Raw genomic sequence first — 27,213 nt, 5'->3', positions numbered from 1 at the left:
TTTTTTCTACACACACATTTGTAGACGTATGGAAGATGACATTCGAGGAGTCCCAGCCAAATGCAAATGCCTGGGAAGGAGGAGCTGAGCTGCAGCAAACGGAGTCCTAATCCCAATCCCAATCCCAACTAGCGATTTACATGTACATAACCATAACACCATAACATATATAAAGATGATGATATGATGGGAAGAGCGAAGCTAAGCGAACAAAGCTACAGTTTGTCGGCCAATCCGAATCCGATCGTTCCGTTCCGTTCGTTCGTTCGTTCGATGCGTATATAACCAAGGCATATATCCATACTATATAGCCACATGCCCAATTAGCCAAATCTCTCATTCAAACACAGTGTGAATGCTAATTTCTCATTAACAGCAGAAGGATTAACTTACGATTAATTACCCAAGAGAGAAAACCAACAGACAACAAACCACAAACAAACAAACAAACTAAAAAATACAAAATACAAAACACAATGAATATTGATTATTTCTATGTACATATATATATGGATTGTATTAAACTTTAATCGAAACTTAGCTGTTAACAAACAAAAAACATTTTTATTCCCCCTCACTCCACTCCATTTTTTTTAGTTCCATTTAAAACAAATTTCATATTTATATTATACATAAAAAATTATATAAATATATATCAATTAAATAAATAATAAATGAAACTTGTTATACAAAAGATCAGATCCCCCTCACTTTAACTAGCTCTTATAGTTTCTTCTTGTCAACTGGTGGCCACAGGGGCGTCAATTGGCTGAGGGCCACGTCATAGAGCAGATTCTGATACTCCTCCAAAAGGACTACGGATATAGAAAGTGGATTTGCTATAAAAATAAGATTACGAGGAGTCGCCGGTGTACTTACAGTGGGGATCGCTAGTCCACTGGTCGAGCAGCGCCTGGCGGCTGTGGATCTGCTTGGTGATAAGGGCTCGCTTAAAGCGCAGCACCTTTTCGTTCATGCTGGACCAGCTCTTGATCACGGAGGCGGGCGTGGACTTCAGTTTGCCTCGGAAGTCGGCTAGCCGGGGGCACACTTGGCCATCCAACAGAAACATGCCGAAGTAACTGCAAAAGAAAGAGTGTTTTAATCATTAAAAAACCATAAAAATGGGACAGTTTTACAGTTTTTTTACCGTATTTGTATCTTATTCAAGGGCCATTATATTTTGAATTGTATTTTTAAGCTCCAAAAAAATCAAATTTTTTTTATTTTATTAAATTTCTCAACAATAATAAATTTTTAAGGATGCAAACACACATAAATAATTTGGTTGTGGGAATGGTAAGTTTGACCAAAGACGATCAATATAGCGTTGTCTCATCTTTTTGTATGTCGATGTTAAGTGATTAATTTTTTTTGAAAAAAAAATAAACTCATGAATAATAATTGTTTGCAGTCTCAGCTTTTAGAGAATGTAATATAATCCAAAATCGCCCAAAAATAGTAACCCCTTAAGTCCCTTAAGTACCCAATGCAATATCCCAGCGACTTACCAGCAGGCCTTCTCGCTGAGCGGCATCTCCACCTCGCCGAGTGGCAGCTCCCAGCCGGACTTTCCAAACGTGGCGTCCACATGGCAGTAGATCTTGCCAGAGGTGTCGTCAAACCGGGGAGCAGGATCCTCGCGCACCTCACGTATGTTGCAGAGCAGGGGAACATACAGGAGCAGCCACTCCGGCTCGATGGCGGTGATGCCGCGGATGAACATCTTGGTGGAGTCGCCGTTCTGCAGTTCGTACGCCTCCTGGTAGACCACCCAGTCGGGCGACTTCTGGCGCAGCACCGACGAGGCGTGCAGGAAGGCCGGCTCCTCCATGTCGGCACAGTGGTAGGCGTACTTCAGCCGGCGTCGCTCCTCCTTGTCGGCGATGTCGGCCAGCGGCACTTTCCTGGCCACCCGGTCGCCCATGCCGGCCAGTAGAATCTGCCGCAGGAACCGCGCCTGGCCATCCGTGGGCGGCTTCAGTTCGGGATCCACGCCCAGCTCCACATCGCTCACGTTCAGGTTGATCTCGTTGGTCAGCTGGACGCGCAGTTTGCGCACCTCGCTGACCGCCTTCTGGCGCAGTCCGTTGGCGGCACAGAACTCTGGCAACCGGCCCTGGGATCCGGCGTACTCGGCTGCCCCGACGGCCCGCAGCAAGACCATGGGATCCCCGAGCAGCTGGTAGTTGCCACTGGCCGCCCAACTCTGGCGCTTGCGGTAGTAGCGATTGGCGCCGGGCGCCACATCCTCGTCCCGCTGCACGCCCGTCTCGATGAGCACCTCCTGGACGGAGAGGGCGGCCACCAGGCAGACGGTGTAAGGCAGCAGGTTCTGCTGGTGGGACAGGGCCAGCATTTTGCCAAAGCGCGGCGCCACCGGAAAGCGTGAGATGACCTGGCCCAAACGGGTGACAGCTGGCGGCAGGTCCAGAGTCTTCTCGGAGCTGGAGGAGGGGGTAGCCTGGGCCTCCAAAGCACCCAGCACGGTCAATCGCCGCTCGGCCGCCTGCAGCTGCACCTGATCCGGCGGCGAGGGAAAGGGAAAGTGCACCACGCGATCGATGCCCATGCAGCGCATCTGCAGCATCAAATCCTCCACGGGCTTCCGCTGGATGTCCGGCTGGGCGAAGTCCTCGAAGCAGTCGTTATAGACGGCGCTCGAGTAGAGCCGGTAGCAATGGCCGGCGCTAATGCGGCCCGCTCGTCCCGCCCGCTGATCGGCCGAAGCCTTGGACGTGTACGTCACCACGAAGGCGCTCACACCGGTCAGCTTGTCGTAGAGACGGGTCTTCTGGCGGCCGCAGTCCACCACGTACTTGATGTGCGGAATGGTGAGCGAGGTCTCGGCCACATTGGTGCTGACCACGCACAGCCGGCAGCCCTCGGGCACGGGCTGGAAGATGCGGTTCTGCTTGTCCGAGGAGAGCAGCGAGTAGAGGGGCAGCACCCAAAGGGGTTGCCTCTGGCCGGAGGACTCTCCAGAGTCAAGTTCCAGTTCCTCCTCGTTCTCGTCCTCGTCCTCCAATCCCTCCTCTAGCTCCTCTAGATCCTGCTGCTCGTGCATGTCCGCCTCCGTGTCATCGCCCGGCAGCTTGTAGTCGTCCAGGTTGATTTTGGGCAGCGCTATCTGGGCCAGGAACTTCTTCTTCGACTTGCGTATGTTGCGTATAGTTCGTTTCATGTCGAATTCCAGCTCCTTGGGATCCTCCACAGTCTCAGTAATCTCAGCATCAGCGCCATCCTTTGTTTCCTCCAAGGCTTCAGCGTTTTCCGTCACCTGCTTGGCAACCGGCTGATATGGAAAGGTGCGTCGCAGCTTTCGCACCAGCTGGTTGACCTCCTGCTGGCCCGTGACAAAAATCAGGATTCCGCCCTCGGGCAGCTGGTTGTGGATCTTCAGGGTCTTGCGATAGGCCTCCGCCACGTAGTCGTCGGGCGTGCGCTTCTGGAAGTGAATAGTCACCGGGAACTGGCGCGCCTCCACCTTCAGCAACGGCGGCGGAATCTTGAAGAGGCGCGTGTTCTCCGTGAAATCGGTGACACGCAATGTGGCGGACATGATGATCAGCTTGAGCGGCTGGCCACGTTTGTGGCGCAGGGGCACGATGCGCGATAGCAGGCCCACCAGGATGTCCGTGTAGACGCTGCGCTCGTGCGCCTCGTCCAGAATGATCACCGAGTACTTGCTGAGCAGGAAGTCCGTTTCGATCTCCTTGAGCAGCACGCCATCGGTCATGAACTTGATGCGCGTGGCCGGCGTTACGTTTCCCTCGAAGCGGATGAGGTAGGACACTTCGCTCTCGGGCAGATTCATCTCGTGTGCCACGCGCTTGGACATGGCAATGGCGGCCACTCGCCGTGGCTCCGTCACCCCGATCATCTTGTGCTGCGCGTAGCCCGCCTCGTACAGGAACTGCGGCAGCTGGGTGGTTTTTCCGGAGCCCGTCTCGCCGGCCACGATCACAATGGGATTCTCGTTGATGGTCTCCATTACCTGCTGTTCCTCGGCCAGGATGGGCAGCCGCAGGCGGGCCTCCTGCACCTCCGTGGAACGATGCACGGGCACATAAACGGTCTGGTGGACGATGCAGGCGGGAGGAGCAGGCTCTGGTTTTGACTTTTCTTTCGTGGGCGGCGTTTTCACCTTGATTTTTGGTGGAGCAACGGCAACTGGTGTTGGTAAGGCAGCTGGAGTGGGTTGCGCATCGTCTTCGTCGTCGTCAGAAGAGTCATCGTCCTGCTCCAAGCTCACCACATTCGGATTCCTGCGCTTGGCCTCCAGCTCTTCCTCCTCCTCGACGAGCAGCTTGCGCTTGGAGCCCTTGATGGCATTCACATTCGCCCGGTGGCCAGAGCCCGATCCCGAGCTCTTCTCTGCCAGTGCCTGCGCTTGCCGTTCCTTCTTCTTGGCCAGATACTCATCCAGCGTGGGCAGACGCTTCAGGCCCACCGTTTGCACCTGACTGATGGAGGTGTACTGCTGCAGCTCCGTCTCCGGGATTTGCACGGAGGCCAGGTCGCCCAAGAGCTGGGCGCGCTATAAAGACAAAGAAGATTAAATTTAAGAAATAACTCCAGTCCTGAAAATCCCTGAGTCAACCTACGCCCTCCTTCTTCTTCTTTTTGTCCACAATCGCCTGCAGGTGCTTGCGCTGCTTCTTGGTGAGGATCTTCACGTGCTGCACCTTGTCCACCTTGATCTTGGTGGCCCGCTTCCCGGAGGGCAGCACCAGGGCGTTGGCCTCATCGTATCCCGCCTGGCTGCCGCCGGCCACTGCTTCCACATCGATCTGGATCTGTAGGGGATTGGGTTAAACTGGGTGAGCATTGGTTTGTGACATGGCTGGTTCTGGGTTTACCTTCTTCACGGCCGAATTGTCCACTATGGTTTGCGGATTCTGCCGCGCCTTGGCATTGTGCACTTTCTTGCCCATGTTTACTTAATTAACAATATTATTATTAGTATAAGTAATAATATTGAGTCTTTTTGAAAACAGTAAACATCACATCACACGTGCAGCAGGCGATAACAAACATATCGACGGGCTTATCGGGTTGTCAAGTGGAAACAGGTTTAAAAATCGAATGCTGATTATAATTTCCTAGCTATATCACGATAGAAACTATCGATTAGTTTACTTAGTAATTTAAAATGTTGTCTTACAAGGAATATTAAGTGTATAAAATCAGGAACATACAGATAGTTGTACAAATAAACTTTTATGAACTGCAGCTTTGTTGCCAACTACAGCTATCGATAGTTGGGCAATCGATGCCTTAAGAGTTATTGACAACTATCGATGTTTCTATTCGATCTCTCACTACCGATTGTTATCGTAGTTTTTCCTAATATCACTTTTTTTTTATCAGAAAGTAATTGTGAATTATTTGTTGTTTAGCCGCTTTTCGTGTGTCGTTCCCTTCTCTTCGTGAATCCTTGAAGTCCTTGATCCCCTCCAGTCAGTTGGCGCTGCTCGCGATGGTGTCGAAGAACCAATTCCAGCAGAACCGGCCCATGCAGCCGCAGCAGTACCCGCAGCAGCAGCAGCCGCAGCAGCAGCAGCCGCAGCAACAACAGTACCAGCAGTACCAGCAACAGCAGATGCAGCAGCGCAACAATCAGAACAACAACTTGAACAATAATATTAACAACAACAACGCCCGAGCAGCTGCAGCTCCGTATAGGAAGCCCTTCCGTCCGGGCAACAACAATGGCTCCGGACCAGGCGGAAATGGTAATGTCAATGGTAATGGCAGTGGGAATGGCAATGGAAATGGAAATGGGAACAACCAGATGATGTTCTCCTCCAGCCAAATGCCCAGCGATCCTCTGTACATCGACTTCAACAGTCCCGCTCCGGGAAACCACCAGAATCAAGGCGATGGTCTCAAGAAGAAGCCTTTAAAGGGCATCAAACAGCAGCAGCAGCACACCAATCCCAACCAGCAGCAGCTGGGCAGGATGAACAACAACCAGAACAACAAACAGTTGAACCAGCAGCTGCAGCAGCAGCCCTACAACAACAACAACCAGATGAACGGAGGCGACTGGCAACGCTTTCCGGGCCATAACAATCCCAACCAGAATCGAGGCGGCGGTTTCAATGGGTTCCAGCGCGGACCGCCACCGAATCGTCCGCCTGGACGCCACATGATGGGTCCGCCCATGGGCCCCATGGGTCCCGGACCAGGACCCCGTGGCCCCGGCCCAATGGGCCCGTACCCGCAGATGCCTTTCCAGCCGCCGATGCCCGGAATGCGGGGACCACATCCCATGGGCGGACCACCCATGGGTGGACCACCGCCGCCGCCACCTCCGCACTTTATGCGTCGCAATGGACCTGGTCCCGGTCCGGGTCCCATGATGGGTGGACCACCGCCGCCACCCATGCACCACATGCACATGGGTCCACGGATGCCGCCGCGCGGCATGATGCCGGGTCCAGGACCCTTCCTCGGCGGCGGACCGATGAACATGAACGGCGGCCGGATCACGAAGCCCAATCCCAAGCTCATCAAGCAGGCGCTCAAGGGAAAGAGCAGCATCAAGACGCTGAAGAACCTGATCAACCAGTACCCCATCGACAAGCCCTGGGTCACGGACGAGATACGCGACGAGCACGCCAAGAAGGTGGACATCGAGAACCGGCTGAAGGGCCACAAGGACGATGAGCTCTTTGCCCAGTACAAGGGGCAGCGGGACAAGTTCGTGGGCCTCTACGAGGCGGCACGGGAGGAGTATCTCAAGCAGGAGGCTGCCAGCGTCAAGGCCAAGGTGAGCATATGCAGTACATCCCCTAGAGTCAGTCCTCCACTTCTCCCGCCCCCCCGCAGAACAGGTGTCCCATTTGAAAGCCATCCCCCTTAGGGATGCACATCGATGGCGGGTATCGATTTGCAGCCCTAACCGAATCCTTAAACCCCAATCCCTCGATCCCCCGATCTTTGTTGCGTTTGCCAGGTAGGAGAAGAAAGCCGCAACCTGCTGCACTGCCTCCGGTTATCCGGCCATCCCGGAGTACCTGGACAGCAGGTTGCGACCCCTTTCGTTTTTAACCTTCGGTTCCCTTGGCACAAATCAAGCTAAATCAGCAAAATAGAAAATCTATTTGACATAGATTTGCTAGATAACTACTATTCTTAATAAAATAATAATAATAATTACAATATTATATAGGTAAATATCTTGCATACATGGTTGCCACTTTGTATAAACTAATATTAATTTTTTACTTTCCAAGTGGCAAGCGTAGTTGCATCATCAAATGCACTCTTAGTAACTTAATATCCTTAGTTGATTTACAACTATTTCCATATTAAACGAGCCTCAGTTTTCAAGAATGTTCACGCTTTCATTTACACTTTTAATACACATAAAAATGAGCCAAATAGAAAATACTTAGTTTTCAAAAATGTAACTTCGTATTAATTTGATTTTTGAATGCAAATGATTGAAATTGAGTCTGTTCTATTTGGCCAATAAGACTTTTCGAAGTTCCTAGGCCTTTATTAGTAATTGAAATAAGGAAGTTTTCGAAATGCATGTGAAAGCGCGAACAGATCTGGGAGCGCTCTATTTATACACTCAAAAAAATCGCTTTTGAAACACGTTGGCAATACTCGTATTTCTTTTGCAGGATGCCAAGTCAGACAAAGACAAAAACGAAAATTCAAATCAGAGCGCCGCCCCTAAGGCCGGAAGCGCTAAAGATGCAACAATTCCAAATCCCTAGGCAGCCAATGCAACCGAAACCGAATTCAAATACCGAATCAAATCGAATCGAACCGAATCAAGATCAGGTCGACTCACAGAACATAGCAGAAACTAAAATTTAAACGTAAAACTAACATAAAAAACAATTCAAAACTTAAAGTCAAGAAAAAAACAGAAAAATCAGAAAAACAGAGAAAAGCGAGCAAGATCAAGAGTCTGACAATTGAAGACGTATAGAACTCAAGACCCTGACTCGATATCGGCTATATATAAAGCCTTCTTCTCTCGAGGAGGTGCTTTTGTCACACGTTGCTTTTGCGACTGAGAACTGAGCTTAATAACTATAATATTGAAACAGAAAAAAAAAACAAAAAATAAAGAACAACAACCCCAGCGATGATTATGTGGGAGATTCTTTCTAATGACAAAGATTACGATAATGAATAACGCATAACGATTCACACCTTTTTAACGATGATTGTTAATTGTGACCGTAACGTAAAGTAGAGTATTGAAATGTAACCGTAACGTAACAGTTTCCCTAATCGAAAAAACAACCATCTCTTCAATTCTAAGATGCAGCAATATCAATTATTTGTACACATAATTATACACCCTTAGCCACATATATATGCATATATATTGATATAATATATAGATAATTAATATTAATTATTCACTACCCGGTTGCTTGAGATATGCAGCGTTATTGGATCAGAGAGACCGGATTCCAAGCAACCGGGTATAAATCACTCTGTAAGCCTTGGATTACACCACTTGATTGTATTTTTAAATTAATTCTTAAAAATTACAAATTAAGATCACTCTGCGAACGTGTTCTCGATGGTGTGCATCTACGGATTTGTTTTTGTGTTCTTTTTTCCTGACTCCTGACTCCCGACCCCTGACCTCTGACCCGTGACCCTTAATCCGTTTTCTCCCTACCGATAGTAGATTTATTATGCTCTAGATCTTGTGGACCCACTTACACCTGACAAATAACGTTAAAGTAGCCAATACTAGCGAAAAAGTAGCAAGTAATTGTGGGGCCTGTTAAAAAACTCGAGCATAGCACCAATTTTGAACCAGTTAACACCAAACCCTCGATCAACAATAATTTCCTGGCCTTAAGTGGCAAAAAAATTGAAAAAAACACGTAATCAACCTCTGGTTAAATTTAACGTTCACATTAAACTCAATGAGCGCCTTTAAAGCATCGCCAATTTCCATGCAAACAAATCAGTTAACAGCAATCCCTCAATGAGCAATAACTTAACTGACTTTGAAATCAGCAGAGTAACAAATAATTTTAAGGCACAATTAAGCAACAGTAGGCCACAAGGCAAAACCTAATTGGACTTAAAGTAGAATTCGCGTAATCAGTGGGGAAACACTTCCTCAGGTAGCTAAACAAATAAACAAACTGGTAAATAGGGAATATTAAGACTAAATATTTAAGCATTTGGCACTTTGACCTTGCTTGTCAGGTGCCTTTGGGCCTTACTACCTTACAAAAACTCCCAAACCCCCCTCAAGAATGAAGAATACTGCAGAATAAAGAGAGATTTCCAACAAAAACAAAAAATAAAAGCTGAATGAAAACTTTTACTGGGGCATCATTAGGTCTAGGCCTATGGGTATTTTTCCCAGCCACTTACCCGAAAAGTTGTTGGCCCAACTAGCCAGGTAATGGCCTGGTAATCACTAATCACTGGTAATCGCCGCATTATAAAAGCCATTCCTTGGAAGGGACCAACAAGTAATCCGCATCATGGTGGCGAATCAGGAGGGATTGGACACGCATAGTGCTGTATCGTACCACTGGCGTGTTTGGGAGCTCACTGGCCTGATGCGTCCGCCGGGGATTGGCCACTTGGCCTACCGGGTGTACTCCGTGGTGCTCAATTCGGTGGTCACCGTGTTGTTTCCCCTGAGCCTCCTGGCCCGGCTCCTGTTCACCACCAACATGGCCGGAATGTGCGAGAATCTGACCATAACCATTACGGATATTGTGGCCAATTTGAAGTTTGTGAATGTCTACCTGGTGCGCTCGCAGCTCCACGAGATTCGGGCGCTTCTGAGGCGAATGGATGGGCGGACCAGGAGCGTGGGCCATCCCGCGGAGCTGTCCGCCCTGAGGCGCGAGGTGGACATTGCCCAGGGCAGCTTCCGCACCTTTGCCCGGATCTTCGTCTTCGGCACCACCTTGAGCTGCGTCCGGGTGGTCATTCGTCCGGACCGCGAACTCCTCTACCCGGCCTGGTTCGGCCTGGACTGGCAGCACTCCACGCGGAACTATGTGCTCATCAACCTGTACCAGCTGTTCGGCCTGATCGTGCAGGCCGTCCAGAACTGCGCCAGTGACTCCTATCCGCCGGCGTACCTCTGCCTGCTCACGGGTCACATGCGTGCTCTGGAGCTGAGGGTGCGTCGCATTGGCTACAGAATGGAGGAGGATGGCAGTTCCGGGGGGGATCTGGACTACGATGCCTGGCGGGAGGAGGTGTACGAGGAGCTGGTCGAGTGCATCCGGGATCTGATGCGCGTCCATCGGCTGCGAGAGATCATCCAGCGCATCCTGTCCGTGGCCTGCATGGCCCAGTTCGCCTGCTCCGTCGCCGTCCAGTGCACCGTGGCCATGCACTTCCTGTACATGGCGGACGACCACGACCTCACCGCCATGATCATCTCGATCGTGTTCTTCACGGCCGTCACCTTGGAGGTGTTCGTCATCTGCTTCTTCGGCGACCGGATGCGTACGCAGAGCGAGGCGTTGTGCGACGCCTTCTACGCCTGCAACTGGGTGGAGCAGCTGCCCAAGTTCAAGCGGGCCCTGCTCTTCACGCTGGCCAGGACCCAGCGGCCATCGCTCATCTTCGCCGGCAACTACATCGCCCTCTCGCTGGAGACCTTCGAACAGGCAAGGGATTTCATCGTTAACTACCATTTCATTTACAAAACTACATTAATATTCCAGGTCATGCGGTTCACCTACTCCGCCTTCACACTTTTGCTGAGGGCCAAGTAAGTTGCAATTGCAATGGAGCCAAGGTGTTGTCAATACTTTTGGGAACAGGAAAATCCATATTTTGTCATGTGTTCGTAGAATGAATTCATAGTGAAGAGTCGAAATTCAAGAATTTTAGGTTTTTGTAGTATAAAAGAATTAATTTTGACCTATAATATCACTAACAAAAATACCTTTAATATCACTAACTGTTCACAATTTAATATTAAAAAGAGGAATGTAGTTAAAAAAGTAAAGCAAATAAAATGCAAATGTTAAATGTAGTCATGATGATTTATTTAGTTGGTTTAGTCCTTGCATGTTCAAAAATCAGGCGAACTGCAAATGTCGTTTGCTTCGTTTCAAAAGTGGAAAAACATGGAATAACTTGCTCCGCATCAGTCACCGCTGGAGCTGGTTGCCTCCGCTGGAGCAGGATCTGCTGCTGGGGATTCCGACTCGGATGCAATGGCTGCTGGAGCGGGTAGATCGTCCTCCGTGACGTCCTTCTGCTTCTTCCACATCTTGGCGGCGGCCAGGAGCTTGAGATTGGGCCGCGCCATCTCGTCCTCGGGGAAGATGTAGTCGAAGACCTCCTCCCAGCCCTCCTCGACGCCCTCGTCCGAGACGATCTTCTGCCGCTTCTTGATGCGCCGCGGCATCTTGTCCATCACCTTTTGCAGCGCCTGCGCGTCGGCGGCGTCGCGTTCGAAGTCGCGCCACGCCTCCAGCAGCAGGACCCGCGACTCCTTGTCGCCCAGCTGGCGCAGCATCTCGTTGGCTCGCTCGTACACCCGCCTGGCCAGCCGCACATTCAGCTCCGCATCCTGACCGCTGTCGCCGTGGCTGAGGCCCATCTCGAACTTGGCAAACGACATCCACACCTTCACGTGCTGCGTCCGCTCGAGCAGTCGCTCGTACAGCTGCCTGGCCAGCTCCGTCTCGCCCAGGGCCACCTCGAAGTCTATGTACGCCTTCCACAGCAGCTCCGGCATGTCCAGGCGCGACTGCTGCACGGCCAGCTCGAAAATTGCGCGCGCTCGCTCCGTGTCGCCCAGGAGGTTCTCCAGCTCGGCGAACTTCATCCAGGTGACGCAGTTCTCGGGACCGAATTCTAGGAACTTCTCGTAAAGGAGCCGGCAGCGCTCGAACTCGCGCAGCTGGATCTCCAGGTCGATGTAGCCCCGGAAGAGCTTGTCGCGCGGACACATGCCGATGGCCAGGCCGAGCGCCTTGCGCGCCCGCTGCAGCTCCTTGCAGCGGATCTCGAACTGGGCGTACAGCAGCCACAGCTTGCTGAAGGTGAATTGCTTGTGCGGTATCAGCTCTAGGCAGGTCTTGTATATCTGTCGCGTGCGCTCCGCATCCTCCGCTTCGAGCTCCTCGTACAGCGCGTAGTTGATCCACAGGTAGATGTAGCGCCGCCAGAAGTTCTTTTCGTTGGCGGGCGGCACGTTCGCGATGGCCCGCTCGTATGTCTCCCGGATCTGATCCCGCTCGCCTTCGGCCTCGATCAGGCGCAAATAGTCGAACCAGGCATCGTAGTTGGTGGGATTGGCGGCCACCTCCTGCTCGTACTGGTACTTGCGCTTGGACACGATCACGTCCTCGATGCCCGCCCTGTCGCCGTACTTCTTCTCGTGTATCGTGTAGGCCTTGAACAGCTCCTGGGTCCGCTCCTTGGCCAGGTGATCCAGGGCGTACTTGTAGATGATGCGCGCCCGGTCGTGCTCCTTCTGTCCCTCCTCGAAGCGCGCGAAGGCGATGAACAGCCGCTCCTCGATGTACTCGTCCCCAAAGAACTCCACCGCCCGCTCGAAGACGCGCCGCGAGCCATGAATGAATCCGTGCGACTCCTCAAAGCGGGCAAACTTGATCCAGTTCTTCACGTCCGGATGCACGTAGACAAAGCGCTCGTAGACCTCGCGGGCCCGGTCGATCTCCTTGTAGCGCAGCTCGAAGTTGACATAGGTCTGCCAGGCCTGCTCCTCCGGCTGCCACTCCATCCAGCGCTCGAACACCTGCCGTGCCCCGGCCACGTTCTCCAGCATCTCCTCCATGTAGGTGTACTTGTACCAGAACTGATTCACACGCGGCATAATGGTCACCGCCCGATCCCACAGATTGCGGGCGTGGTTCACCTGCTTGTTCTTCATCTCCATTTCGGCGTACTTCAGCCAGAGGGTCACATTCCGGTGCTCGTTGTCCAGTGCCCGCTCCCAAATGGAGCGTGCCCGCTGGATCTCCTGCTGCTGCTCCTCCCACTGGGCGTACTTGATCCAATGGCTGACCACCATGCGGTTCTTGCGGAGATTGTCCTCGAAGGTCTTGCGCTTCCGCTGCTGGTAGTCGGCCAGCTCGGCGGGATCGGAGATCTTCTGCTTGGGCGGCGGCGGCAGGATTTCCAGATCCCGCTCCTTGGCCTCACGGAGCAGCTGCTCCGCCGTAATCTGCACCTCCGCCGGCGCCTTGTTCTTCACCTGGTAAAATTTGTGGGTTAACTGCCTGCTTCCAGATGATCTGATCTGCATCCATGCCGTACTCACCTTGGCCACCTTGGGCATCTTCTGCGGCCGCTCCATGGTTTAAATCTTATGTGTGTGCCTCCTTACTCAACAAACTTAACTTAAATTAGATTTCCTTTATAAATAATGCCACCAATGTGTTGCGATAACACACAATGTACGTCTTTCGATAGCTTGTTATCGATAAGCGATGAGAGGGCTGCCACAGCCGTGGCATTTCTCTTCTATTAAGTGTGAAAGGAATATTTTCACAAAAAGTAGCTAAGAAATTTGGCTTTTTAAAAAACGTATTTTTAAATAAATTAATCAAATAAAAGAGTAACAAACCGTATATACCAACTTATAAACATGACTTAACTAAACTAGTCACAATACTAGTGCATTTATTTAAAACTGTTAGCGCTCTGAAAATAATATTTGAGCTGTTTTTGGCCCAAAATAAAATAATGATTATCAGTAAATATTTATTTGTATTTTCCTTGACAAAACTCAATGGTCAATTCAACACAATTACAATATGAGCTTTATTTAAGATACGAAATGCCGCAGGAACCATTTAAATACACAGGCACATATATAAAGTCTATAAATATGAAAAAAAAACAATACCAATTAACGAGTAAGAACAATAATGCCCTCTCCAATTATTTGAAAAATCTCCATGAGTTTCCGTTACGCTTCTCGGTTTTCTCCACCACCCAGTGATTGGGATTCATCAGATAGTCACTACAAAAAAAGGCAATGGGGCGTTACTAAACGGTCCTCACTTGCAGATGACAAACCCACCGATGCTCAACCAAGGTCTTTTGGGTCTGTGTCCGCAGAGTTTCCAGAGATCCGGCCCCTCCGCCATATTCCTCCGGCAGCATCGCCCGGGGCACAAATTCGTACAAGGAGTCCATGCTGACCGTGTGGAAGCGGATCTGAATTTGAAGAAATAATGATGAAAGTTATAACATTTTATGACATTTTTAAAATTGATATAGCGATTGAAAAAGTATCTAACATTTTTCATATTTTTTTTTAATATATACGATTTTAAATTAGTTTCAATCTTAAACTTATGAAAAAAATATTTTTAATTAGAAATAATTGAGCCCGTTATAAGAATCATTTCTTTAAAATTTACCAGTTTTTTCCCTTTATTTTATACTTGACTTGACTATTTATATTTATAATTGTTCCAATTTTTAAGATAAGTGATGCCTCCAGCAGCTAATAATAAATTTATTAAAACCCATACCCACACTTTTGAGTAACCTACCAGTTTAAAGACCTCTTCGCTGATAAACGGCTTCACCACGCTGACGATCCGATCCAAGTAAGTGGGACAGTTGACCATGTGGATGGCGCGCAGGCGCACGGGAAAGGCCAACTGGAGGAACTTGATGTAGGCGCGCAGAGTGCTGATCGTCAGCCGGGAAATGTGCCGCATGGTGGTGCCCTTCATGTCGAAGATTTGCACCTCGCCTTCGGATAAAATTTCCGGGTTTCCGGGATCGTCGGGCGTAACAAAGCGACAATCGCTGACCATGAAAAAGGCGCGCGTGTCCTCCGTGTGGTGCATCTGCGGACGAGATTGGTCAGAGAACAGGAATTCTCGATTGGAAATATTATATACTGCTCACCTTGGTGGCCTCAAAGTCCCGGAAACAGTAGAGCGATACCTTATATTTTTCCGGTGTTAGACCCGGCAGCGGTAGGATGTCACTGAAAAATGATTGTAGGTTCATTATTATAAAAAAAAAAAATTTTTTTTTTATAAATAAGCCTATTACTACAAATGGATGCCATAGATGGAAAAACTAAAAAGTAAAAAATAGGATCTCCTGCTAGATAAGAAATAATGAGCCCACTCACGCGTAGTCGAAGGTGCGCCGGCTGTCCGCATCCAAAGGATCCCTCTGGATGAAAAGATGCGGATGCCGGTTGCGCAGGGCGTAGTTCACCTCGATGAGCTTCTGGGTCTCCTCCACGTTCCCAAACATGCACTGGTAGAAGCGCCGGAGCAGCAGCGGCTCTGCAAATAGATATATGTATATAGTATTCTGTCCAACTTGTCAAACACATACTTTAAATAAAAAATAATTGGAAATGTTAAGGAATATATGTAAAGTTTTAATAAATTGAAAAGTGGTCTTTAAATTTTATAACTCATACGACCTGTTGCATTATATCAATCAACTTATTTTTAGTCTGGTGGTAAGAACTCAGCTTAGCAAACAAGCAAATGTGCTCTCTATATTTCGACTCCGTTGTTAAAAATTATAACTGTCATACGTGTCGGATGAGTAATTTTTATAATGATTTTCCAATGCTTCATTTGAGTAAGGAATTTTTTGTTGTGGACCACCCTAATGCACACACACATTGTAACAATCATTTTACAAAGGTTCTTTAGTTAGGTGGTTTGCTTTAGGCACGTTTGACTGTACATCATTTGTTTGTATACAATTTACTGCAGTGACGTAAGGCGGCGAGTGGAGCGGCCTACTAACGACCTCATTAGTGGGCGGTGGGTGGTTTTTAATGGGCAATGGATTTTTGATGTGTAGTGTGCGGTGCGGATGTGAGTTTCTTGCTTACCAATTTCCTTGGGCAGCTTCTCATTTTGCCGGAACCACTCGAGCAGCTCCTTGAGATCCCGTTCCCGTTCCCTGTCCCTTTCCCGTTGCAGCTGTTCCGTCGTACCGCTGTCCTCCGTCTCCTTCCCACCCACGCGGCTCATTGGTGCGCCTGGCTATCGATTGCTCCGCTTTCACTCCCACCTGGTCCACCTATCGCCTATCGCACGCAGCTATCGTTTTCGAATCGCTTTCAAACCAATTTCAAAGAAATCACTTTCGAACCGAACCGTTTGGCTTGAAGCCTGACAAACGACTGACTTGCGAGCCCCGCATCGATTTAGTTTTTGAATATTCAATGCCAATGCGTCTGCGATTAAAAACACGTAATTTCATAATTGCTTTTGTGCCGTCGTTTGGCCAACGCTTAATTGCGCCTAAACATGTGCCGGCCCAGCTTCTGGATCTGCCTAATCACCTGGTCGTGTGCCGCATCCGAAATTCCACATCCATATCCACATCCACTGATGACACAATTTTTTGGTTTCATTTGATATTAATCTGCGAGGCTCTTTTAATAAATCCTCATAAAATACAAATATATGCATTTATTGGCAAATAAATTATATATATTGGTCACATTTTTGCTAATAAATCGACAGTAGCCCCTTATTGGATAATTGAATAAATTGAACTTAACATAAATAAATGGTAAGAGTGTGATAAAATATGAAAATAATTAGAAATTCTTGTTGAAGGGCAGCTTCGATACTTTTGAAACCCCAAACCTGTAGTAATTTCGGGCACTCTCCCGACGACTAATCGATAGCTTCCCTTTGGCAAGGCGCGCTCGTTGATCACATTTGAATACATCATATCTCATTCGCAGGATATGTGTGTGGAAGTTATCAGAATATTGGAATATCAGAACCAGGACCAGCGGCTTTTGCTCTGGGAGGTCACTTTCCAGTAACGCTCATCGCTCAGGTAGGCACTAAAATAGAATTTGAGTAACAACTCCAATATTGGTTGCTACTTTCCGAACTTACCTCTTATCCTTGATGGACTGAACACCACGGGCCTTGAGTTCCGCTATAGAGCCCGCCTTTCCACCGTACTCCTCCGGCAACATATCCCTGGGCACTTCCTTGTAGAGGCTCTCCAAGCCCTCCGTGTGATACTTGATCTGTAATGGAAATTCATGTGGAAGTGTGAAAAAGTAGAAATTATTTCGGAACTACACTGATAAAAAAATGGAGTAGTAAAAATAAATATATGGCGATTGAATTCCAAAGTTCGTTCATATTGCATATTTAAATTGAATAGTCACAATGTTGGTGCAATGCATATTATGTTACATGAGTTAATATTAGAACATTTGAATTATTGTGCAAAATATTGGATTTAAAATGGGTAATGTTTATATTTTGTATGGTTTAAATTATATTCCAAACATAGAGTATGAGTTTTGTGCTTTTATGAGCGTACCATATTGCGAACTTCCTCCCTCAAAAAGGGGGACATCATGGAGATGAGCCTGTCCAAATAGGAGGGACAATTGATGACATGCATGGCCTGCAGACGGGAAGGATACGCCTCCTGCAGGAACTTCATGTAAATACGCAGCACGAAAATGGACACATAGGCCAGGTGACGAAGAGTGTATCCCTCAATGTCCACGATCTGAACATCCCCTTTCGCAATATCCGCTTCGTCCAATTCGTAGGCCTCTTCGTTTCCGGTTCCGGTACCTTGATCCACATCCGGCATTGTAAATCGCGCATCACTCATCATGAAGAAAATTTTGGTCTCTTCCACGGAATTACGCTATACAACAATAAAATGTATAGATCATTAGATTACTTAACAGAATAATTTAAAACTTATAAGGCTGCCAATACACACCGTTTGTGGATCCAGATCGGCCATACGGAAGAAGAGCAGCTTGTTTCCCTGGGGCGTAATGCCGGGCAATATCAGAAGATCTCTGAAAACAGGATATAAAATTAGTTATCAATTATTAATTTCAGTCCGATCCTATAAGGTTTATATATTCTTGATCAGCATTACAAGGAGAGTCGATATAGGCTCTCAACTTTATACGCTACCGAAAAAACAAAAGAAAAAGAAATTATAAATTTGTTGTTTTTAAATTTTTACAAATTTTTTCTAAGAGATATGGTTAATTTAGTTTTATTTTAATTTTTAATTGTATTAAAATTGGACAACAACATAGGAATGATCAATAAACTTCATCGGAAAATCAACTTAGCTTCATTGTTCTCAAACATACACGCATGAGTACCGACATATTGCTGTTTATTTAAATGCTTAATGTAAACATTTTGTAATGGAGGCAAGGATATATAAGCTTTGCTTCCTTTCTGGTCTTTGTTTTACTTACGATACCCTCAAGCCCTTGGCTGTCATCTTGTCCTCCATATTGCGATCCATGAACAGATGTGGATGCTTATTCCGCATACTATAGTTAAGCTCCACCAGAGATTTGGTTCGCTTAACATCGAACTCCATACATTTGAGGAATCGTAACATCACTATGGGTTCTGCGAGGAATATGTTACATGAAAATGGGTAATCCTTTACACTTTACGTTTGATAATCCATGGAGATAATTGAGGGATTTAGCACTCCCCATACAGAATAGTACCATAAAAACAGGGAGATAGCCATGCACTTGACCTTCGACACTGCCCACTTACAAGGTTAATGGATCGTTGGCCATATCAGGTTATTGCGCGGCCATTAATTCTGTCTCGCACTTGACTGGCTATCAATCGAAGCGAAACCCATTTGGGTTCGATTCTCCTGGCTTACGGCTAACTTACCGATCTTCTCGGGCAGATTGGGATTGCCCTCGAACCAGGCGATCAGCTCCGCCAGCTTGGCGCTCCATTCGGCTGATGATAATGATGAGGAAGCGGACTCTTTATCCCCTTTATCTACATCATTATCTTTATCTTTGTCCATCGGGGCAAGCAAGGCGGGAACGCGTCTCTCTGGGGCCGCAAGTACCCACTAACTAAGCAAGTAACTTAGCTAACTAGCCCAATTGATAAAGCTAACAAGACTGCACACACAGACCCATATACCACACTCGTTATATAGAAATGTATACACATTGTTCCCAAGCGATCTATAGCTTTTCACGCTCCAAACGGCGAGAGAAAAAGCTCCGATGCAAAGCTCGTCCGCAGAACGCACAATTGAATCCAAATCCAGTTGTTTGTAATTAAGCAAAGACCCAGAGCGGTCTTTAATTGCTTCATTGGAACCATAAGAACCATTAGAACCATTAGAGCCCAAGACGAACCAGCAATACACTTGTTTTTTGAAATCTTTATTGGATCTGGAGATGGACACCTACAATATACAATACACATCCAATACACGTAGAACTCGATCTTATCGTCTGCCCGGCTAAACTCGTTTGCGAATGGCTTTGTATTCAATATTCAATTCAATATTCAGATGGAACCGCGCCGCTAAGAAAAAAATATATATAGTATGTCTTTGTGTATACAGTATATATAGTATATGGCTAGCAACATACTCGCCCGTAATACTTCTAGCCCCCGATGTATGAAATCGTCACAATGGTCACAAAATGGTTATTCTCAAAATTCTCAAAATGTTAACATTGTTTTTTACTAGACCTTAGACCTTAGGATTTCACCTTGTTATCATAACAGTTTGCAGCTAGCTTTATCTTTATCTTTATCTCTACCGTTATGTTCGTCTGAATCGGGATGGGTGTTAGCTATGATCAAAGTGGAGGGTCTCGAAACCTACATAACGCACATAACACCGATTAAACACATACATAACATACACATTAGTTCTGGACCGGATCAGATCGGATCGCTTCGGTTCGGTTCGGTTTGGGAACTGCAAATTGGTAAATTGGCAAATTGGCAAAGTGTCAAATCGGCAAATTGGAGTGTCGAATTGAATAGACCTACGCCTAGGAGTTTACTTTAGGAAATACTCGTACACAAAAACCTATTTTGGGCAGCATATTACCAAGGCCTTGCGGCGAAATACACACGTGGATACAGCAATTGATATCGTATCATCTCAGATCGGATATACTATATATATAACATTCTACATGCTACATGCTTATTGTGGCTTATAAAGCTCTTCTCCCCTCTATTTGATAGATAAGTTATAGACATGGAACAACATTACTGGCACTGGCAAATGCTACAAATTGAGAATGCACACATCTCGAAGGGAGTTGGGATCCCTTCGCACATGAGTATATAGATCAATTTTATGAGCTAGTCTTATCCTCTAGGCCAGCAGGTCGGAAGTCGGGAGGCGATGGGATTTTCAAGGGTTATAGGTTTGGCATCCTGGACAAGAGTTCCTAGATTCCTATGGCTCTTCACATGCATAACTGGAGGTTAGCTGTACCTCTCCGTACCCCAAAGTTTCTAGATCTCTATGCATAACTTTAAGTTAAGTTTCCCTTAACAGGAAGTTAACTGAAAGCTAGCTTAAACCGTATCTTTATAACCCATAGCCCTCGACTTCTGCCCGCAGAGCTTGGAAATACTGAAGTGTAGCTTGCGTCGTCGATTGACTTGTGTCTCTCGTTCAATACTGACGGCTTGCGATTGGAGGAGATCTGGCCGCGGATGCGGTTCCGTGTCCGTGTCCGTTCCAGTACCGGTACCAGTACCAGCACCCACACCCGTATCGGTGTCCGTATCCGGAACATGTCACATGGTGTGCGTCCGGGCCACGATATCCCGTCGCATTCGTCGGGACTAGCTGAAGATGCTGCGTCATAAGCTGACGAGCGTTGCCTTGCGCTGTGCCTCCAGTCGGATCTCCAGGGTGGCATACGGGGGCACGCTGATCACCAGGAGCACCACCAGGGCAATGATCTTCAGCGACTCGCAGAGGAAGCCGTGTCCGGCGAAGGTCAGTCCCAGGCCGAGGAACCGGAGGGCCTGCAGCGGAGCCTGCACCTCGGGCACATGGGCGGCATGGTTGAGGGTGACCAGCGAGAGCAGGAGCGTCTCCCACATCCCGTTGCAAGCGCCCCACGAGGCGGCGATCACGTAGAACAGGGCACTGTCGTCACTCGATGGCTTCCAGCTGGACAAGGCCAACAGCAAACAGGAGTGGAAGAAGAAACCGGCCACTGAAAAGGAAAATATCGAGGGATGTTCAGTTATGTTGCAAGGAAAAATAACTTCATAGAAAGTTGGCATCATTTGTTAAAAATATGTTTTATGCTTTAGAGTAAACATTAAAATATTTAATATTGCTTTTTTAAATTAAAAACTCACTTAAAGTAAACTAAAAACATGATAATGTCATGACTAAATATTTAATGGGCGTATCCAATAGTAAAATTGTAGCTTTACATTTTATTTTAACTTAAAACTGAATTTTTTCATACTTAAAAATAAAAATGAGAATGAAGCACACTTTGATATAAACACAACACCCCTCGGTGATAAATTAGTACCCAAAATATTTAATTTAAAGTGAAAATACTAATTATACTCACAAATAACGACGATCCTTTTCACATGCCGGAGAAGCATGCTCAGCGTGCAGGATACGATGAGCTGCATCAGACCCATGCCAATCAGAGCGCCGGCAATCATGCCAATGCCCAAGGAGCAGGTCACGAAGGCTCGCAGGAAGTCGCCCAACATGTAGGCCTGCTCCGTGCCCACGAAGTAGGCCAGTGGACCGGCGAAGAGCAGGGTGTCCGTAATGCTCACGTCCCTCGAGCGTTCCGGACGAGCTGGCGAAGCCGTGGCCTGGACCTTGTCCACCATTGTGGTCAGGGACAGGATCAGGGATGCCATCGCGAAGAGGACATAGAGCCAGAGCAGGGATTGCCCAGCCACGCGGGGCTCGCTTTCGATGAAGCCCGCGTAGACCGAGCTGGGTATGGAGCTGCCATTGGCCCAGCCAGCGGCCAGGAGCGAGTGCACCCGCAAGGGACACATGTCTGCCCCGCAGATCCGGTCGCCATGCTCGTTCCGGTTGTAGAAGTCCCTCAGTTGCGGCGGCCAGCTCTCGTTGCCATAGTAAACCAGTCCCGAGCAATCGCCCGTGAAGTCGCCATCGCTGCAGGCCAGCAAAATGGAGGCCAGCAGGGCTCCGCCAATCAATCCCAGATCCTGTGCCACCCGGAACCACCTGGCCAGGCGTCGCACCTTCTGGTCCCGATTGCAGAACATCTTGTGCTCCTCCTGCAGCACGTCCACTGCCTGCGACTGGGACTGCGACTGGGACTCGCAGGAGCAGCTTAGCCGACCGCCAAAGTGGACAATCAGGGCCGCCTTGGAGCCAGCCGATCCGCCCAAGGTCACGCCGAGCAGCAAGTAGGCCGGCAGCAGGGTGTAAATTGAGGCGTACAGATGGGACAGGAGGAAGAACACCACTGCCAGGTAGTTGGCCACCATCAGATATCCATAGCCATAGCGTTTCATCAGCCGAATGCTGGGCAGGCTCATGCCGGCGGCCACCAGGAAGAGGGCACTCAGCAGCAGCGACCCGATCTCCGGCCCGAGGGGCAGCCACTGCTCCCGGTGGTGCCACACCGCATTCGAGCCCTGCAGCGCCATCACCGGCAGCAGGACGCAGTTCATCAGGCCGTGGGCCAGGCTCAGGCAGCTGAACTGGCGCCACACCCTCTGGCGCACATGCGCGGGCACCTTGTGCCGGCAGTTCCGGTTGTTCAGCGTTATCAGCCGCCGGATAGAGGTGGCCCCAATGGAGCTGTTTATGGACTCCCGACGACGCGAGGCCGCCAGAGCGGCCTGCACCTGGTACGAGGACACGGGATTGATCCGATGCGAACGGGTCGAAATGGGCGACGGCGAGTATGTGGTCAAGTGCTGCTGAAAATGATAGAAGAAATACACTGATAAAAAAAAACTGAGTAAACTCAAGTATTTAAATTTATATCGCTTTGGCTTTCACCCCTTGCAGTTATTATAAATATGCAAATTTTAAGTATTGTCAACTTTTTTCACTTATTTCAAAACAAAGAATTTAATATAAAACAAATAGGGTCAATTTTAAGTGTAATATTTTCCACATTAATTTTAATATTTTAATATGCATGGTATTTATTATAAGTATTTTTTATTTTATTTATATATGTATATGTAACATTTTCCATGAATCTGGATGAAATCAGGATAATGGCGTTGCAGTCAGTAGCCTTGGGCTTCATAACAGTTGAGTGGGCGGATTGGGATGGGGAGTAGGAAATGTGGGGAATAGGTGATGTCTGACCAGGTTCGACTTAATTACTTGTTGTGCAACTGGGAATGATAATCCATTTGCGCGCTCTGTCATCTGCCACCTGCCACCAGCAGCCCACAACTTAGCGAAACATAAAGCCACAAGATGGTCAAGTGTCCAAGGCAACGGAGAGCTCATCCCCAATGTCCATTACCTCGTGCTGCGCTCAGATTCCATTAATAATATGTGACAAAGTGCATATGCCCACCGCACAAAAAGAATATTACAATATATGATATAATAGTTATTTTGAAAGGTTTTCATATTATTTTGAGCCAGCGCTATACTTAATAAGTCCATTTGGTACATAATTATTGAAATTAACATGATTAAAATATCAAAATAGAATTTTTTATCCAATAATATATATATATATATATATATATATATATATATATATATACTGCAATCAACGACTTGTAGGGTGAAAACCAACAAATTATTAATTTTTCATTTTAATTTGGTTTAATGATTAACACAGTCTTTGTTTTCATTTTTTTGAAAACGCTGCTCCTGAAAATTTGAGGACGTCTTAAGATTAAGGACCATTGAGGGTTAAGAGCGCGAGTTCTTTAGTCAATTATACATAGGACACCACAAAATCGGAAATATAATTTTAATAAAAAAAAAATAAATTCAAAAAGTGGACTTAAATTGAATTTTTTTAATGGCGAAACCCATTATTTTTTTTAAATGTAATAGTAAAAAATTAAATTTTAATTTTTTTCAAAATGTATTAATCTTGAAAGGAAGAAAATTCATTTCTGGTCTTCCTTTGACCATACAAAAATCAATTTATTATCTGTGCACCCACTCACCTCCATCATCTGCTCGTCCCAGACGTTCTGAGCTCCGCCAGAGCTGCGGGTCCGGAGCACTCGGTGTCTGGTGGTCAGCGAATGGCGGTGCTGGTGGTGCTGATGGTGCTGATGCTGATGGTGGTGCGAGTGCTGTTGTTGTGGTGCATACTTCTTGCTCATCCCCATCCCCAGCAACGCGAAGCCACCGGTGGTGGTGGCCACTGGAGCGCCCGAAGTGGTGGCCAAACCAGATCCTGTGCCCAGCGCCTGGTTCTGCGATTTGCCGGCATTCGTTCCATTGCCACTGGGCAGCTCGCCGTTTCCGGTGGTTCCGACGGCTCCGACTGTCTCAGTTCCTGTTCCTCCGGCGGCATTAAGGCTCAAGGATCCTCCGCCAATCCCCAGACCGGCCATTATATATGCATTATACGAGGATTGCTGTGGAGTAATTAACAGAAATAATTCGATACATGCTCAAATCGCTTTTTGTATTATCGATAGGCAAATGTAAACGATGACGATAGACGATAGCGCAACACTCACCTTACGCTGCTGGGCAAAGGCGGACAGTCGCTCCCGCTCGCGACTTGTGTCCCGGGCACGCTGCTCCAGCAAAAGTTCGTACTCGCGCCGCTTCTCCCGCTTGCGCTCCGCCTCCTCAAGCTCGTGAAGATTCGGCAGACTGCCCATTTCGTCCGGTTATTGCCAACTGGCCAACTTATCGAAACTTATCAGTGAAGTTATGTTGATTCTGCTGCTGGGGCCGCTGCAATTCCGACACTGGCATCGCTATCGCTCCAAAAAGGCGAACTCATGCTGCTGCTGCCCTGCTCCTTCTGCTCCTCCTTCTGTTGCTATCTCCTGGCCGGGTTTCCAGTCCAATCCAGTCTCAAGTTATTGTCCTTTCGGCGTGGGCGAGTTCATTGTCCGCCGTCGACATGCCACGCCCCCCGCGTGCCGCGCAAAAATATGTACATATGTATGTAAATATGTGGAGCAATGCAAGTAAAGTTTCGATGCAGCGGAATGCCTGTGAAATGGTGACAGGAAATGAAAATAAAGAAGTGCTAGGGTATCGAATGATAACGCCATCTATCGGCTGGTTACCGAGTTGTCATCTGCACCTGGAAACTGTCACCCACACAAACACACTTCCGCAAACATCCTTGGGCTCACACACATACGCACACATCCGCTGGTCGTACATGCATTGCATACTTATGTGGGACATGGTGCTACATTCATACATACATTCCGTACCGTTACTCACGACATTCTCAGCTATGGGTACAATCACTTACCCTACAACATGTTGTATGCAGTCGGGGTAAAAACAAAAGTGGCTTTTATTTTAAATTAAAATGAAATTACAAAAATAATTATTATTTAAAGAACTAAACTAACCTTTATTTGATTCCCATTGCTTATTAAACTAAAAAGTAATATAATAACACATATACATATATATATATATATATATACGTAATTAAATTTCAAAATAACTGCGAAGATTCCCACATTGTTAACAGAAAATATTTAAAATGGAAATAATTCCCAAGCCTACGGATATATATAATAAGACTTCCCTTGAACTTTGCTTTGATTCTAATTATTTTTATCAAAACTTTGTAGTGTATAGTGGGATACTAAGGACTATTTTATATAAAAAAAAGCCATTCCCTTCCTGTGCACTCATCTTTATAAGCATCCAATACCAATCCCTTCCAGCTTTAGAAACTGAGCTAACTAAGGACCAAACCAAATTAAAATTCCATTGAAATGGCTTACCAAGTTACAAAACCGCAATGAGGACATGTGAAGGCGAACACTAATTTGTTCTCTTCAATTCTTGGTAAGGGTCAGCCAGCTGACCCAGTTCACCTTGTGCCTAATCCGCTTATGCCAATTAGCATGAGCTGCAATAGCTATTATGGCGACCGCGGTTGTAGTTCCCATGGCCGAAGGAACTTCGCAGCACACACACCCGACGCAAATCATCAGGTGTGTCCATTTTGAGTTATCTACACATTTGCAGGCACCCCAGGGTCAGGTATTCCCGAATCCGGAATCCGGAGTATATGTATTCCAGGGCAGGACGGGAATGGGAGTTCCTTGGAGAAGGCGGGCCCCGAAAACAATGGCACACCATTTTGCAGCTCATAATCAACTCATAAACAGACTTGCCACTACCCTAAGCACCCCACCCCCCAAAAAAAAACTCAATTGAGGCGCAGTTTTGGGCCCACGCCCCTAGGGGTGGAAAAAAATAGGGGGAGGGGGGAGGGATGGATAACAAATGCAAAGGTCCCGATGAAAAACGAATATGAATATTTTAAAAGCCAAACAAAGACAGGCACACAAATAAGCACAACCCCTTACTCACTGCTCTTTGTAAAAGCATTAGGAAAATAATATACAGCTTTATAGATAATAAAAACCATTAATTACTTTTAAGTTTTCGGAGACCACTAAACTATGTGCACCTCTCTCGGGTCGAAAATTGTTTTTAAATTTCTAAACAAGCCAGCACTTTAGCCACTCAACAACACACACTTCACTAAAACACCGCCGCTCGCGAACTGCTCCAGAAACACACTGAAAAGCTGGCAGGGATTACGGTCTGGCGACTCTGAGTCCGCTGCTGAAATTGTTGTCATCTCGGGCCTTCGACAGCATCTCGCAGCTCGCATTTCGCATCTCGATGCCAGACCTGCGCACTGGCCCCCAAAAGTCCCATTTCTGCACCGCCACAAAAGCGATATTATGCGATATAACATTAAAAGCAATCCCTATTATCAAGCGTGTTAAGTGCTACATTCAGCTGTGGGCAAAACGATATCCCCAAACTGATAATGCTCTATGTTAGATAGCATTTCCACAAAACGTTTATATCAATATTATAACTTTGGAAAAACAAACCCCTATATGATGCATTTAAAATGGTCATTATTACTATTAAGAAATCGATATCTTTAAAAGGAGAGGGCAGTTCGACAAAGTTTAGTTAATTATAGGTTTTCATAGCTATGTGGTCATAAATGTAATGAATTTTTGTTATCGCAAAATTTGTTTTTCAATTGCTAGGATGATAAACTTATAACATTCGATGCAACATGATACATTTTAAGAATACGTTATTTAGTTTACTAACCTAAATTTGGATTTTTAGTTTTTTTATAAACTATAATTTGAGTTAAATTATTTGCATACACTCTTTAAAGTTTATATTTAAATTTCAAATGAACATGTTTAAGAATTACTTTCCCAGCTCTATAATTTATCTTAGTTTTTGGTATTA

The 27,213-nt window shown here is 47.0% G+C and overlaps 7 protein-coding genes across 8 annotated transcripts; 2 read left to right on the top strand and 5 right to left on the bottom strand.

Moving 5' to 3' along the window:
- Positions 1 to 494: 494 nt before the first annotated feature.
- LOC128265470 (probable ATP-dependent RNA helicase kurz) lies at positions 495 to 5,047 on the bottom strand. Its single transcript, XM_053001491.1, has 5 exons — positions 4,863 to 5,047; positions 4,608 to 4,799; positions 1,512 to 4,540; positions 880 to 1,082; positions 495 to 815 (listed from the first exon to the last, which is right to left on the bottom strand). The coding sequence occupies exons 1-5, from the start codon at positions 4,935 to 4,937 to the stop codon at positions 724 to 726; spliced, it is 3,591 nt and encodes a 1,196-aa protein (XP_052857451.1). The 5' UTR covers positions 4,938 to 5,047; the 3' UTR covers positions 495 to 723.
- Positions 5,048 to 5,347: 300 nt separating this feature from the next.
- Positions 5,348 to 8,112, top strand: LOC128265478 (DNA-binding protein K10). Its single transcript, XM_053001510.1, has 2 exons — positions 5,348 to 6,778; positions 7,641 to 8,112. The coding sequence occupies exons 1-2, from the start codon at positions 5,483 to 5,485 to the stop codon at positions 7,734 to 7,736; spliced, it is 1,392 nt and encodes a 463-aa protein (XP_052857470.1). The 5' UTR covers positions 5,348 to 5,482; the 3' UTR covers positions 7,737 to 8,112.
- A 574-nt stretch (positions 8,113 to 8,686) lies between these two features.
- On the top strand, positions 8,687 to 10,981 carry LOC128265480 (odorant receptor 2a). The gene is made up of 2 exons (XM_053001512.1): positions 8,687 to 10,637; positions 10,695 to 10,981. Exons 1-2 carry the CDS (start codon positions 9,489 to 9,491, stop codon positions 10,743 to 10,745), a joined length of 1,200 nt encoding a protein of 399 aa, XP_052857472.1. The 5' UTR covers positions 8,687 to 9,488; the 3' UTR covers positions 10,746 to 10,981.
- An 18-nt stretch (positions 10,982 to 10,999) lies between these two features.
- Positions 11,000 to 13,425, bottom strand: LOC128265473 (protein crooked neck). Its single transcript, XM_053001499.1, has 2 exons — positions 13,271 to 13,425; positions 11,000 to 13,204 (listed from the first exon to the last, which is right to left on the bottom strand). The coding sequence occupies exons 1-2, from the start codon at positions 13,304 to 13,306 to the stop codon at positions 11,123 to 11,125; spliced, it is 2,118 nt and encodes a 705-aa protein (XP_052857459.1). The 5' UTR covers positions 13,307 to 13,425; the 3' UTR covers positions 11,000 to 11,122.
- Positions 13,426 to 13,749: 324 nt separating this feature from the next.
- Positions 13,750 to 16,286, bottom strand: LOC128265487 (alpha-tocopherol transfer protein-like). Its single transcript, XM_053001522.1, has 6 exons — positions 15,836 to 16,286; positions 15,110 to 15,269; positions 14,878 to 14,959; positions 14,514 to 14,816; positions 14,036 to 14,172; positions 13,750 to 13,975 (listed from the first exon to the last, which is right to left on the bottom strand). The coding sequence occupies exons 1-6, from the start codon at positions 15,975 to 15,977 to the stop codon at positions 13,894 to 13,896; spliced, it is 906 nt and encodes a 301-aa protein (XP_052857482.1). The 5' UTR covers positions 15,978 to 16,286; the 3' UTR covers positions 13,750 to 13,893.
- A 120-nt stretch (positions 16,287 to 16,406) lies between these two features.
- LOC128265486 (alpha-tocopherol transfer protein-like) lies at positions 16,407 to 18,908 on the bottom strand. Its single transcript, XM_053001520.1, has 6 exons — positions 18,660 to 18,908; positions 18,218 to 18,377; positions 17,719 to 17,800; positions 17,302 to 17,640; positions 16,863 to 16,999; positions 16,407 to 16,807 (listed from the first exon to the last, which is right to left on the bottom strand). Exons 1-6 carry the CDS (start codon positions 18,799 to 18,801, stop codon positions 16,738 to 16,740), a joined length of 930 nt encoding a protein of 309 aa, XP_052857480.1. The 5' UTR covers positions 18,802 to 18,908; the 3' UTR covers positions 16,407 to 16,737.
- Positions 18,909 to 20,110: 1,202 nt separating this feature from the next.
- On the bottom strand, positions 20,111 to 27,179 carry LOC128265472 (UNC93-like protein). Of its 2 annotated transcripts, none has more exons than XM_053001497.1 (5): positions 26,364 to 27,179; positions 24,459 to 24,945; positions 23,934 to 24,353; positions 21,359 to 22,706; positions 20,111 to 20,986 (listed from the first exon to the last, which is right to left on the bottom strand). In XM_053001497.1, the coding sequence occupies exons 2-5, from the start codon at positions 24,603 to 24,605 to the stop codon at positions 20,625 to 20,627; spliced, it is 2,277 nt and encodes a 758-aa protein (XP_052857457.1). In that variant the 5' UTR covers positions 24,606 to 24,945; positions 26,364 to 27,179; the 3' UTR covers positions 20,111 to 20,624. The 2 variants fall into 2 exon arrangements, with proteins under 2 accessions (XP_052857457.1, XP_052857458.1); XM_053001498.1 differs by having other exon boundaries at positions 21,359 to 22,703.
- Between the last annotated feature and the right edge of the window lie 34 nt (positions 27,180 to 27,213).

The sequence above is a fragment of the Drosophila gunungcola genome, unplaced genomic scaffold (assembly GCF_025200985.1).
Source record: "Drosophila gunungcola strain Sukarami unplaced genomic scaffold, Dgunungcola_SK_2 000126F, whole genome shotgun sequence".
In the NCBI taxonomy this organism is placed as follows: Eukaryota; Metazoa; Arthropoda; class Insecta; order Diptera; family Drosophilidae; genus Drosophila; species Drosophila gunungcola.
This window is presented reverse-complemented; position numbering and strand designations above follow the sequence as displayed.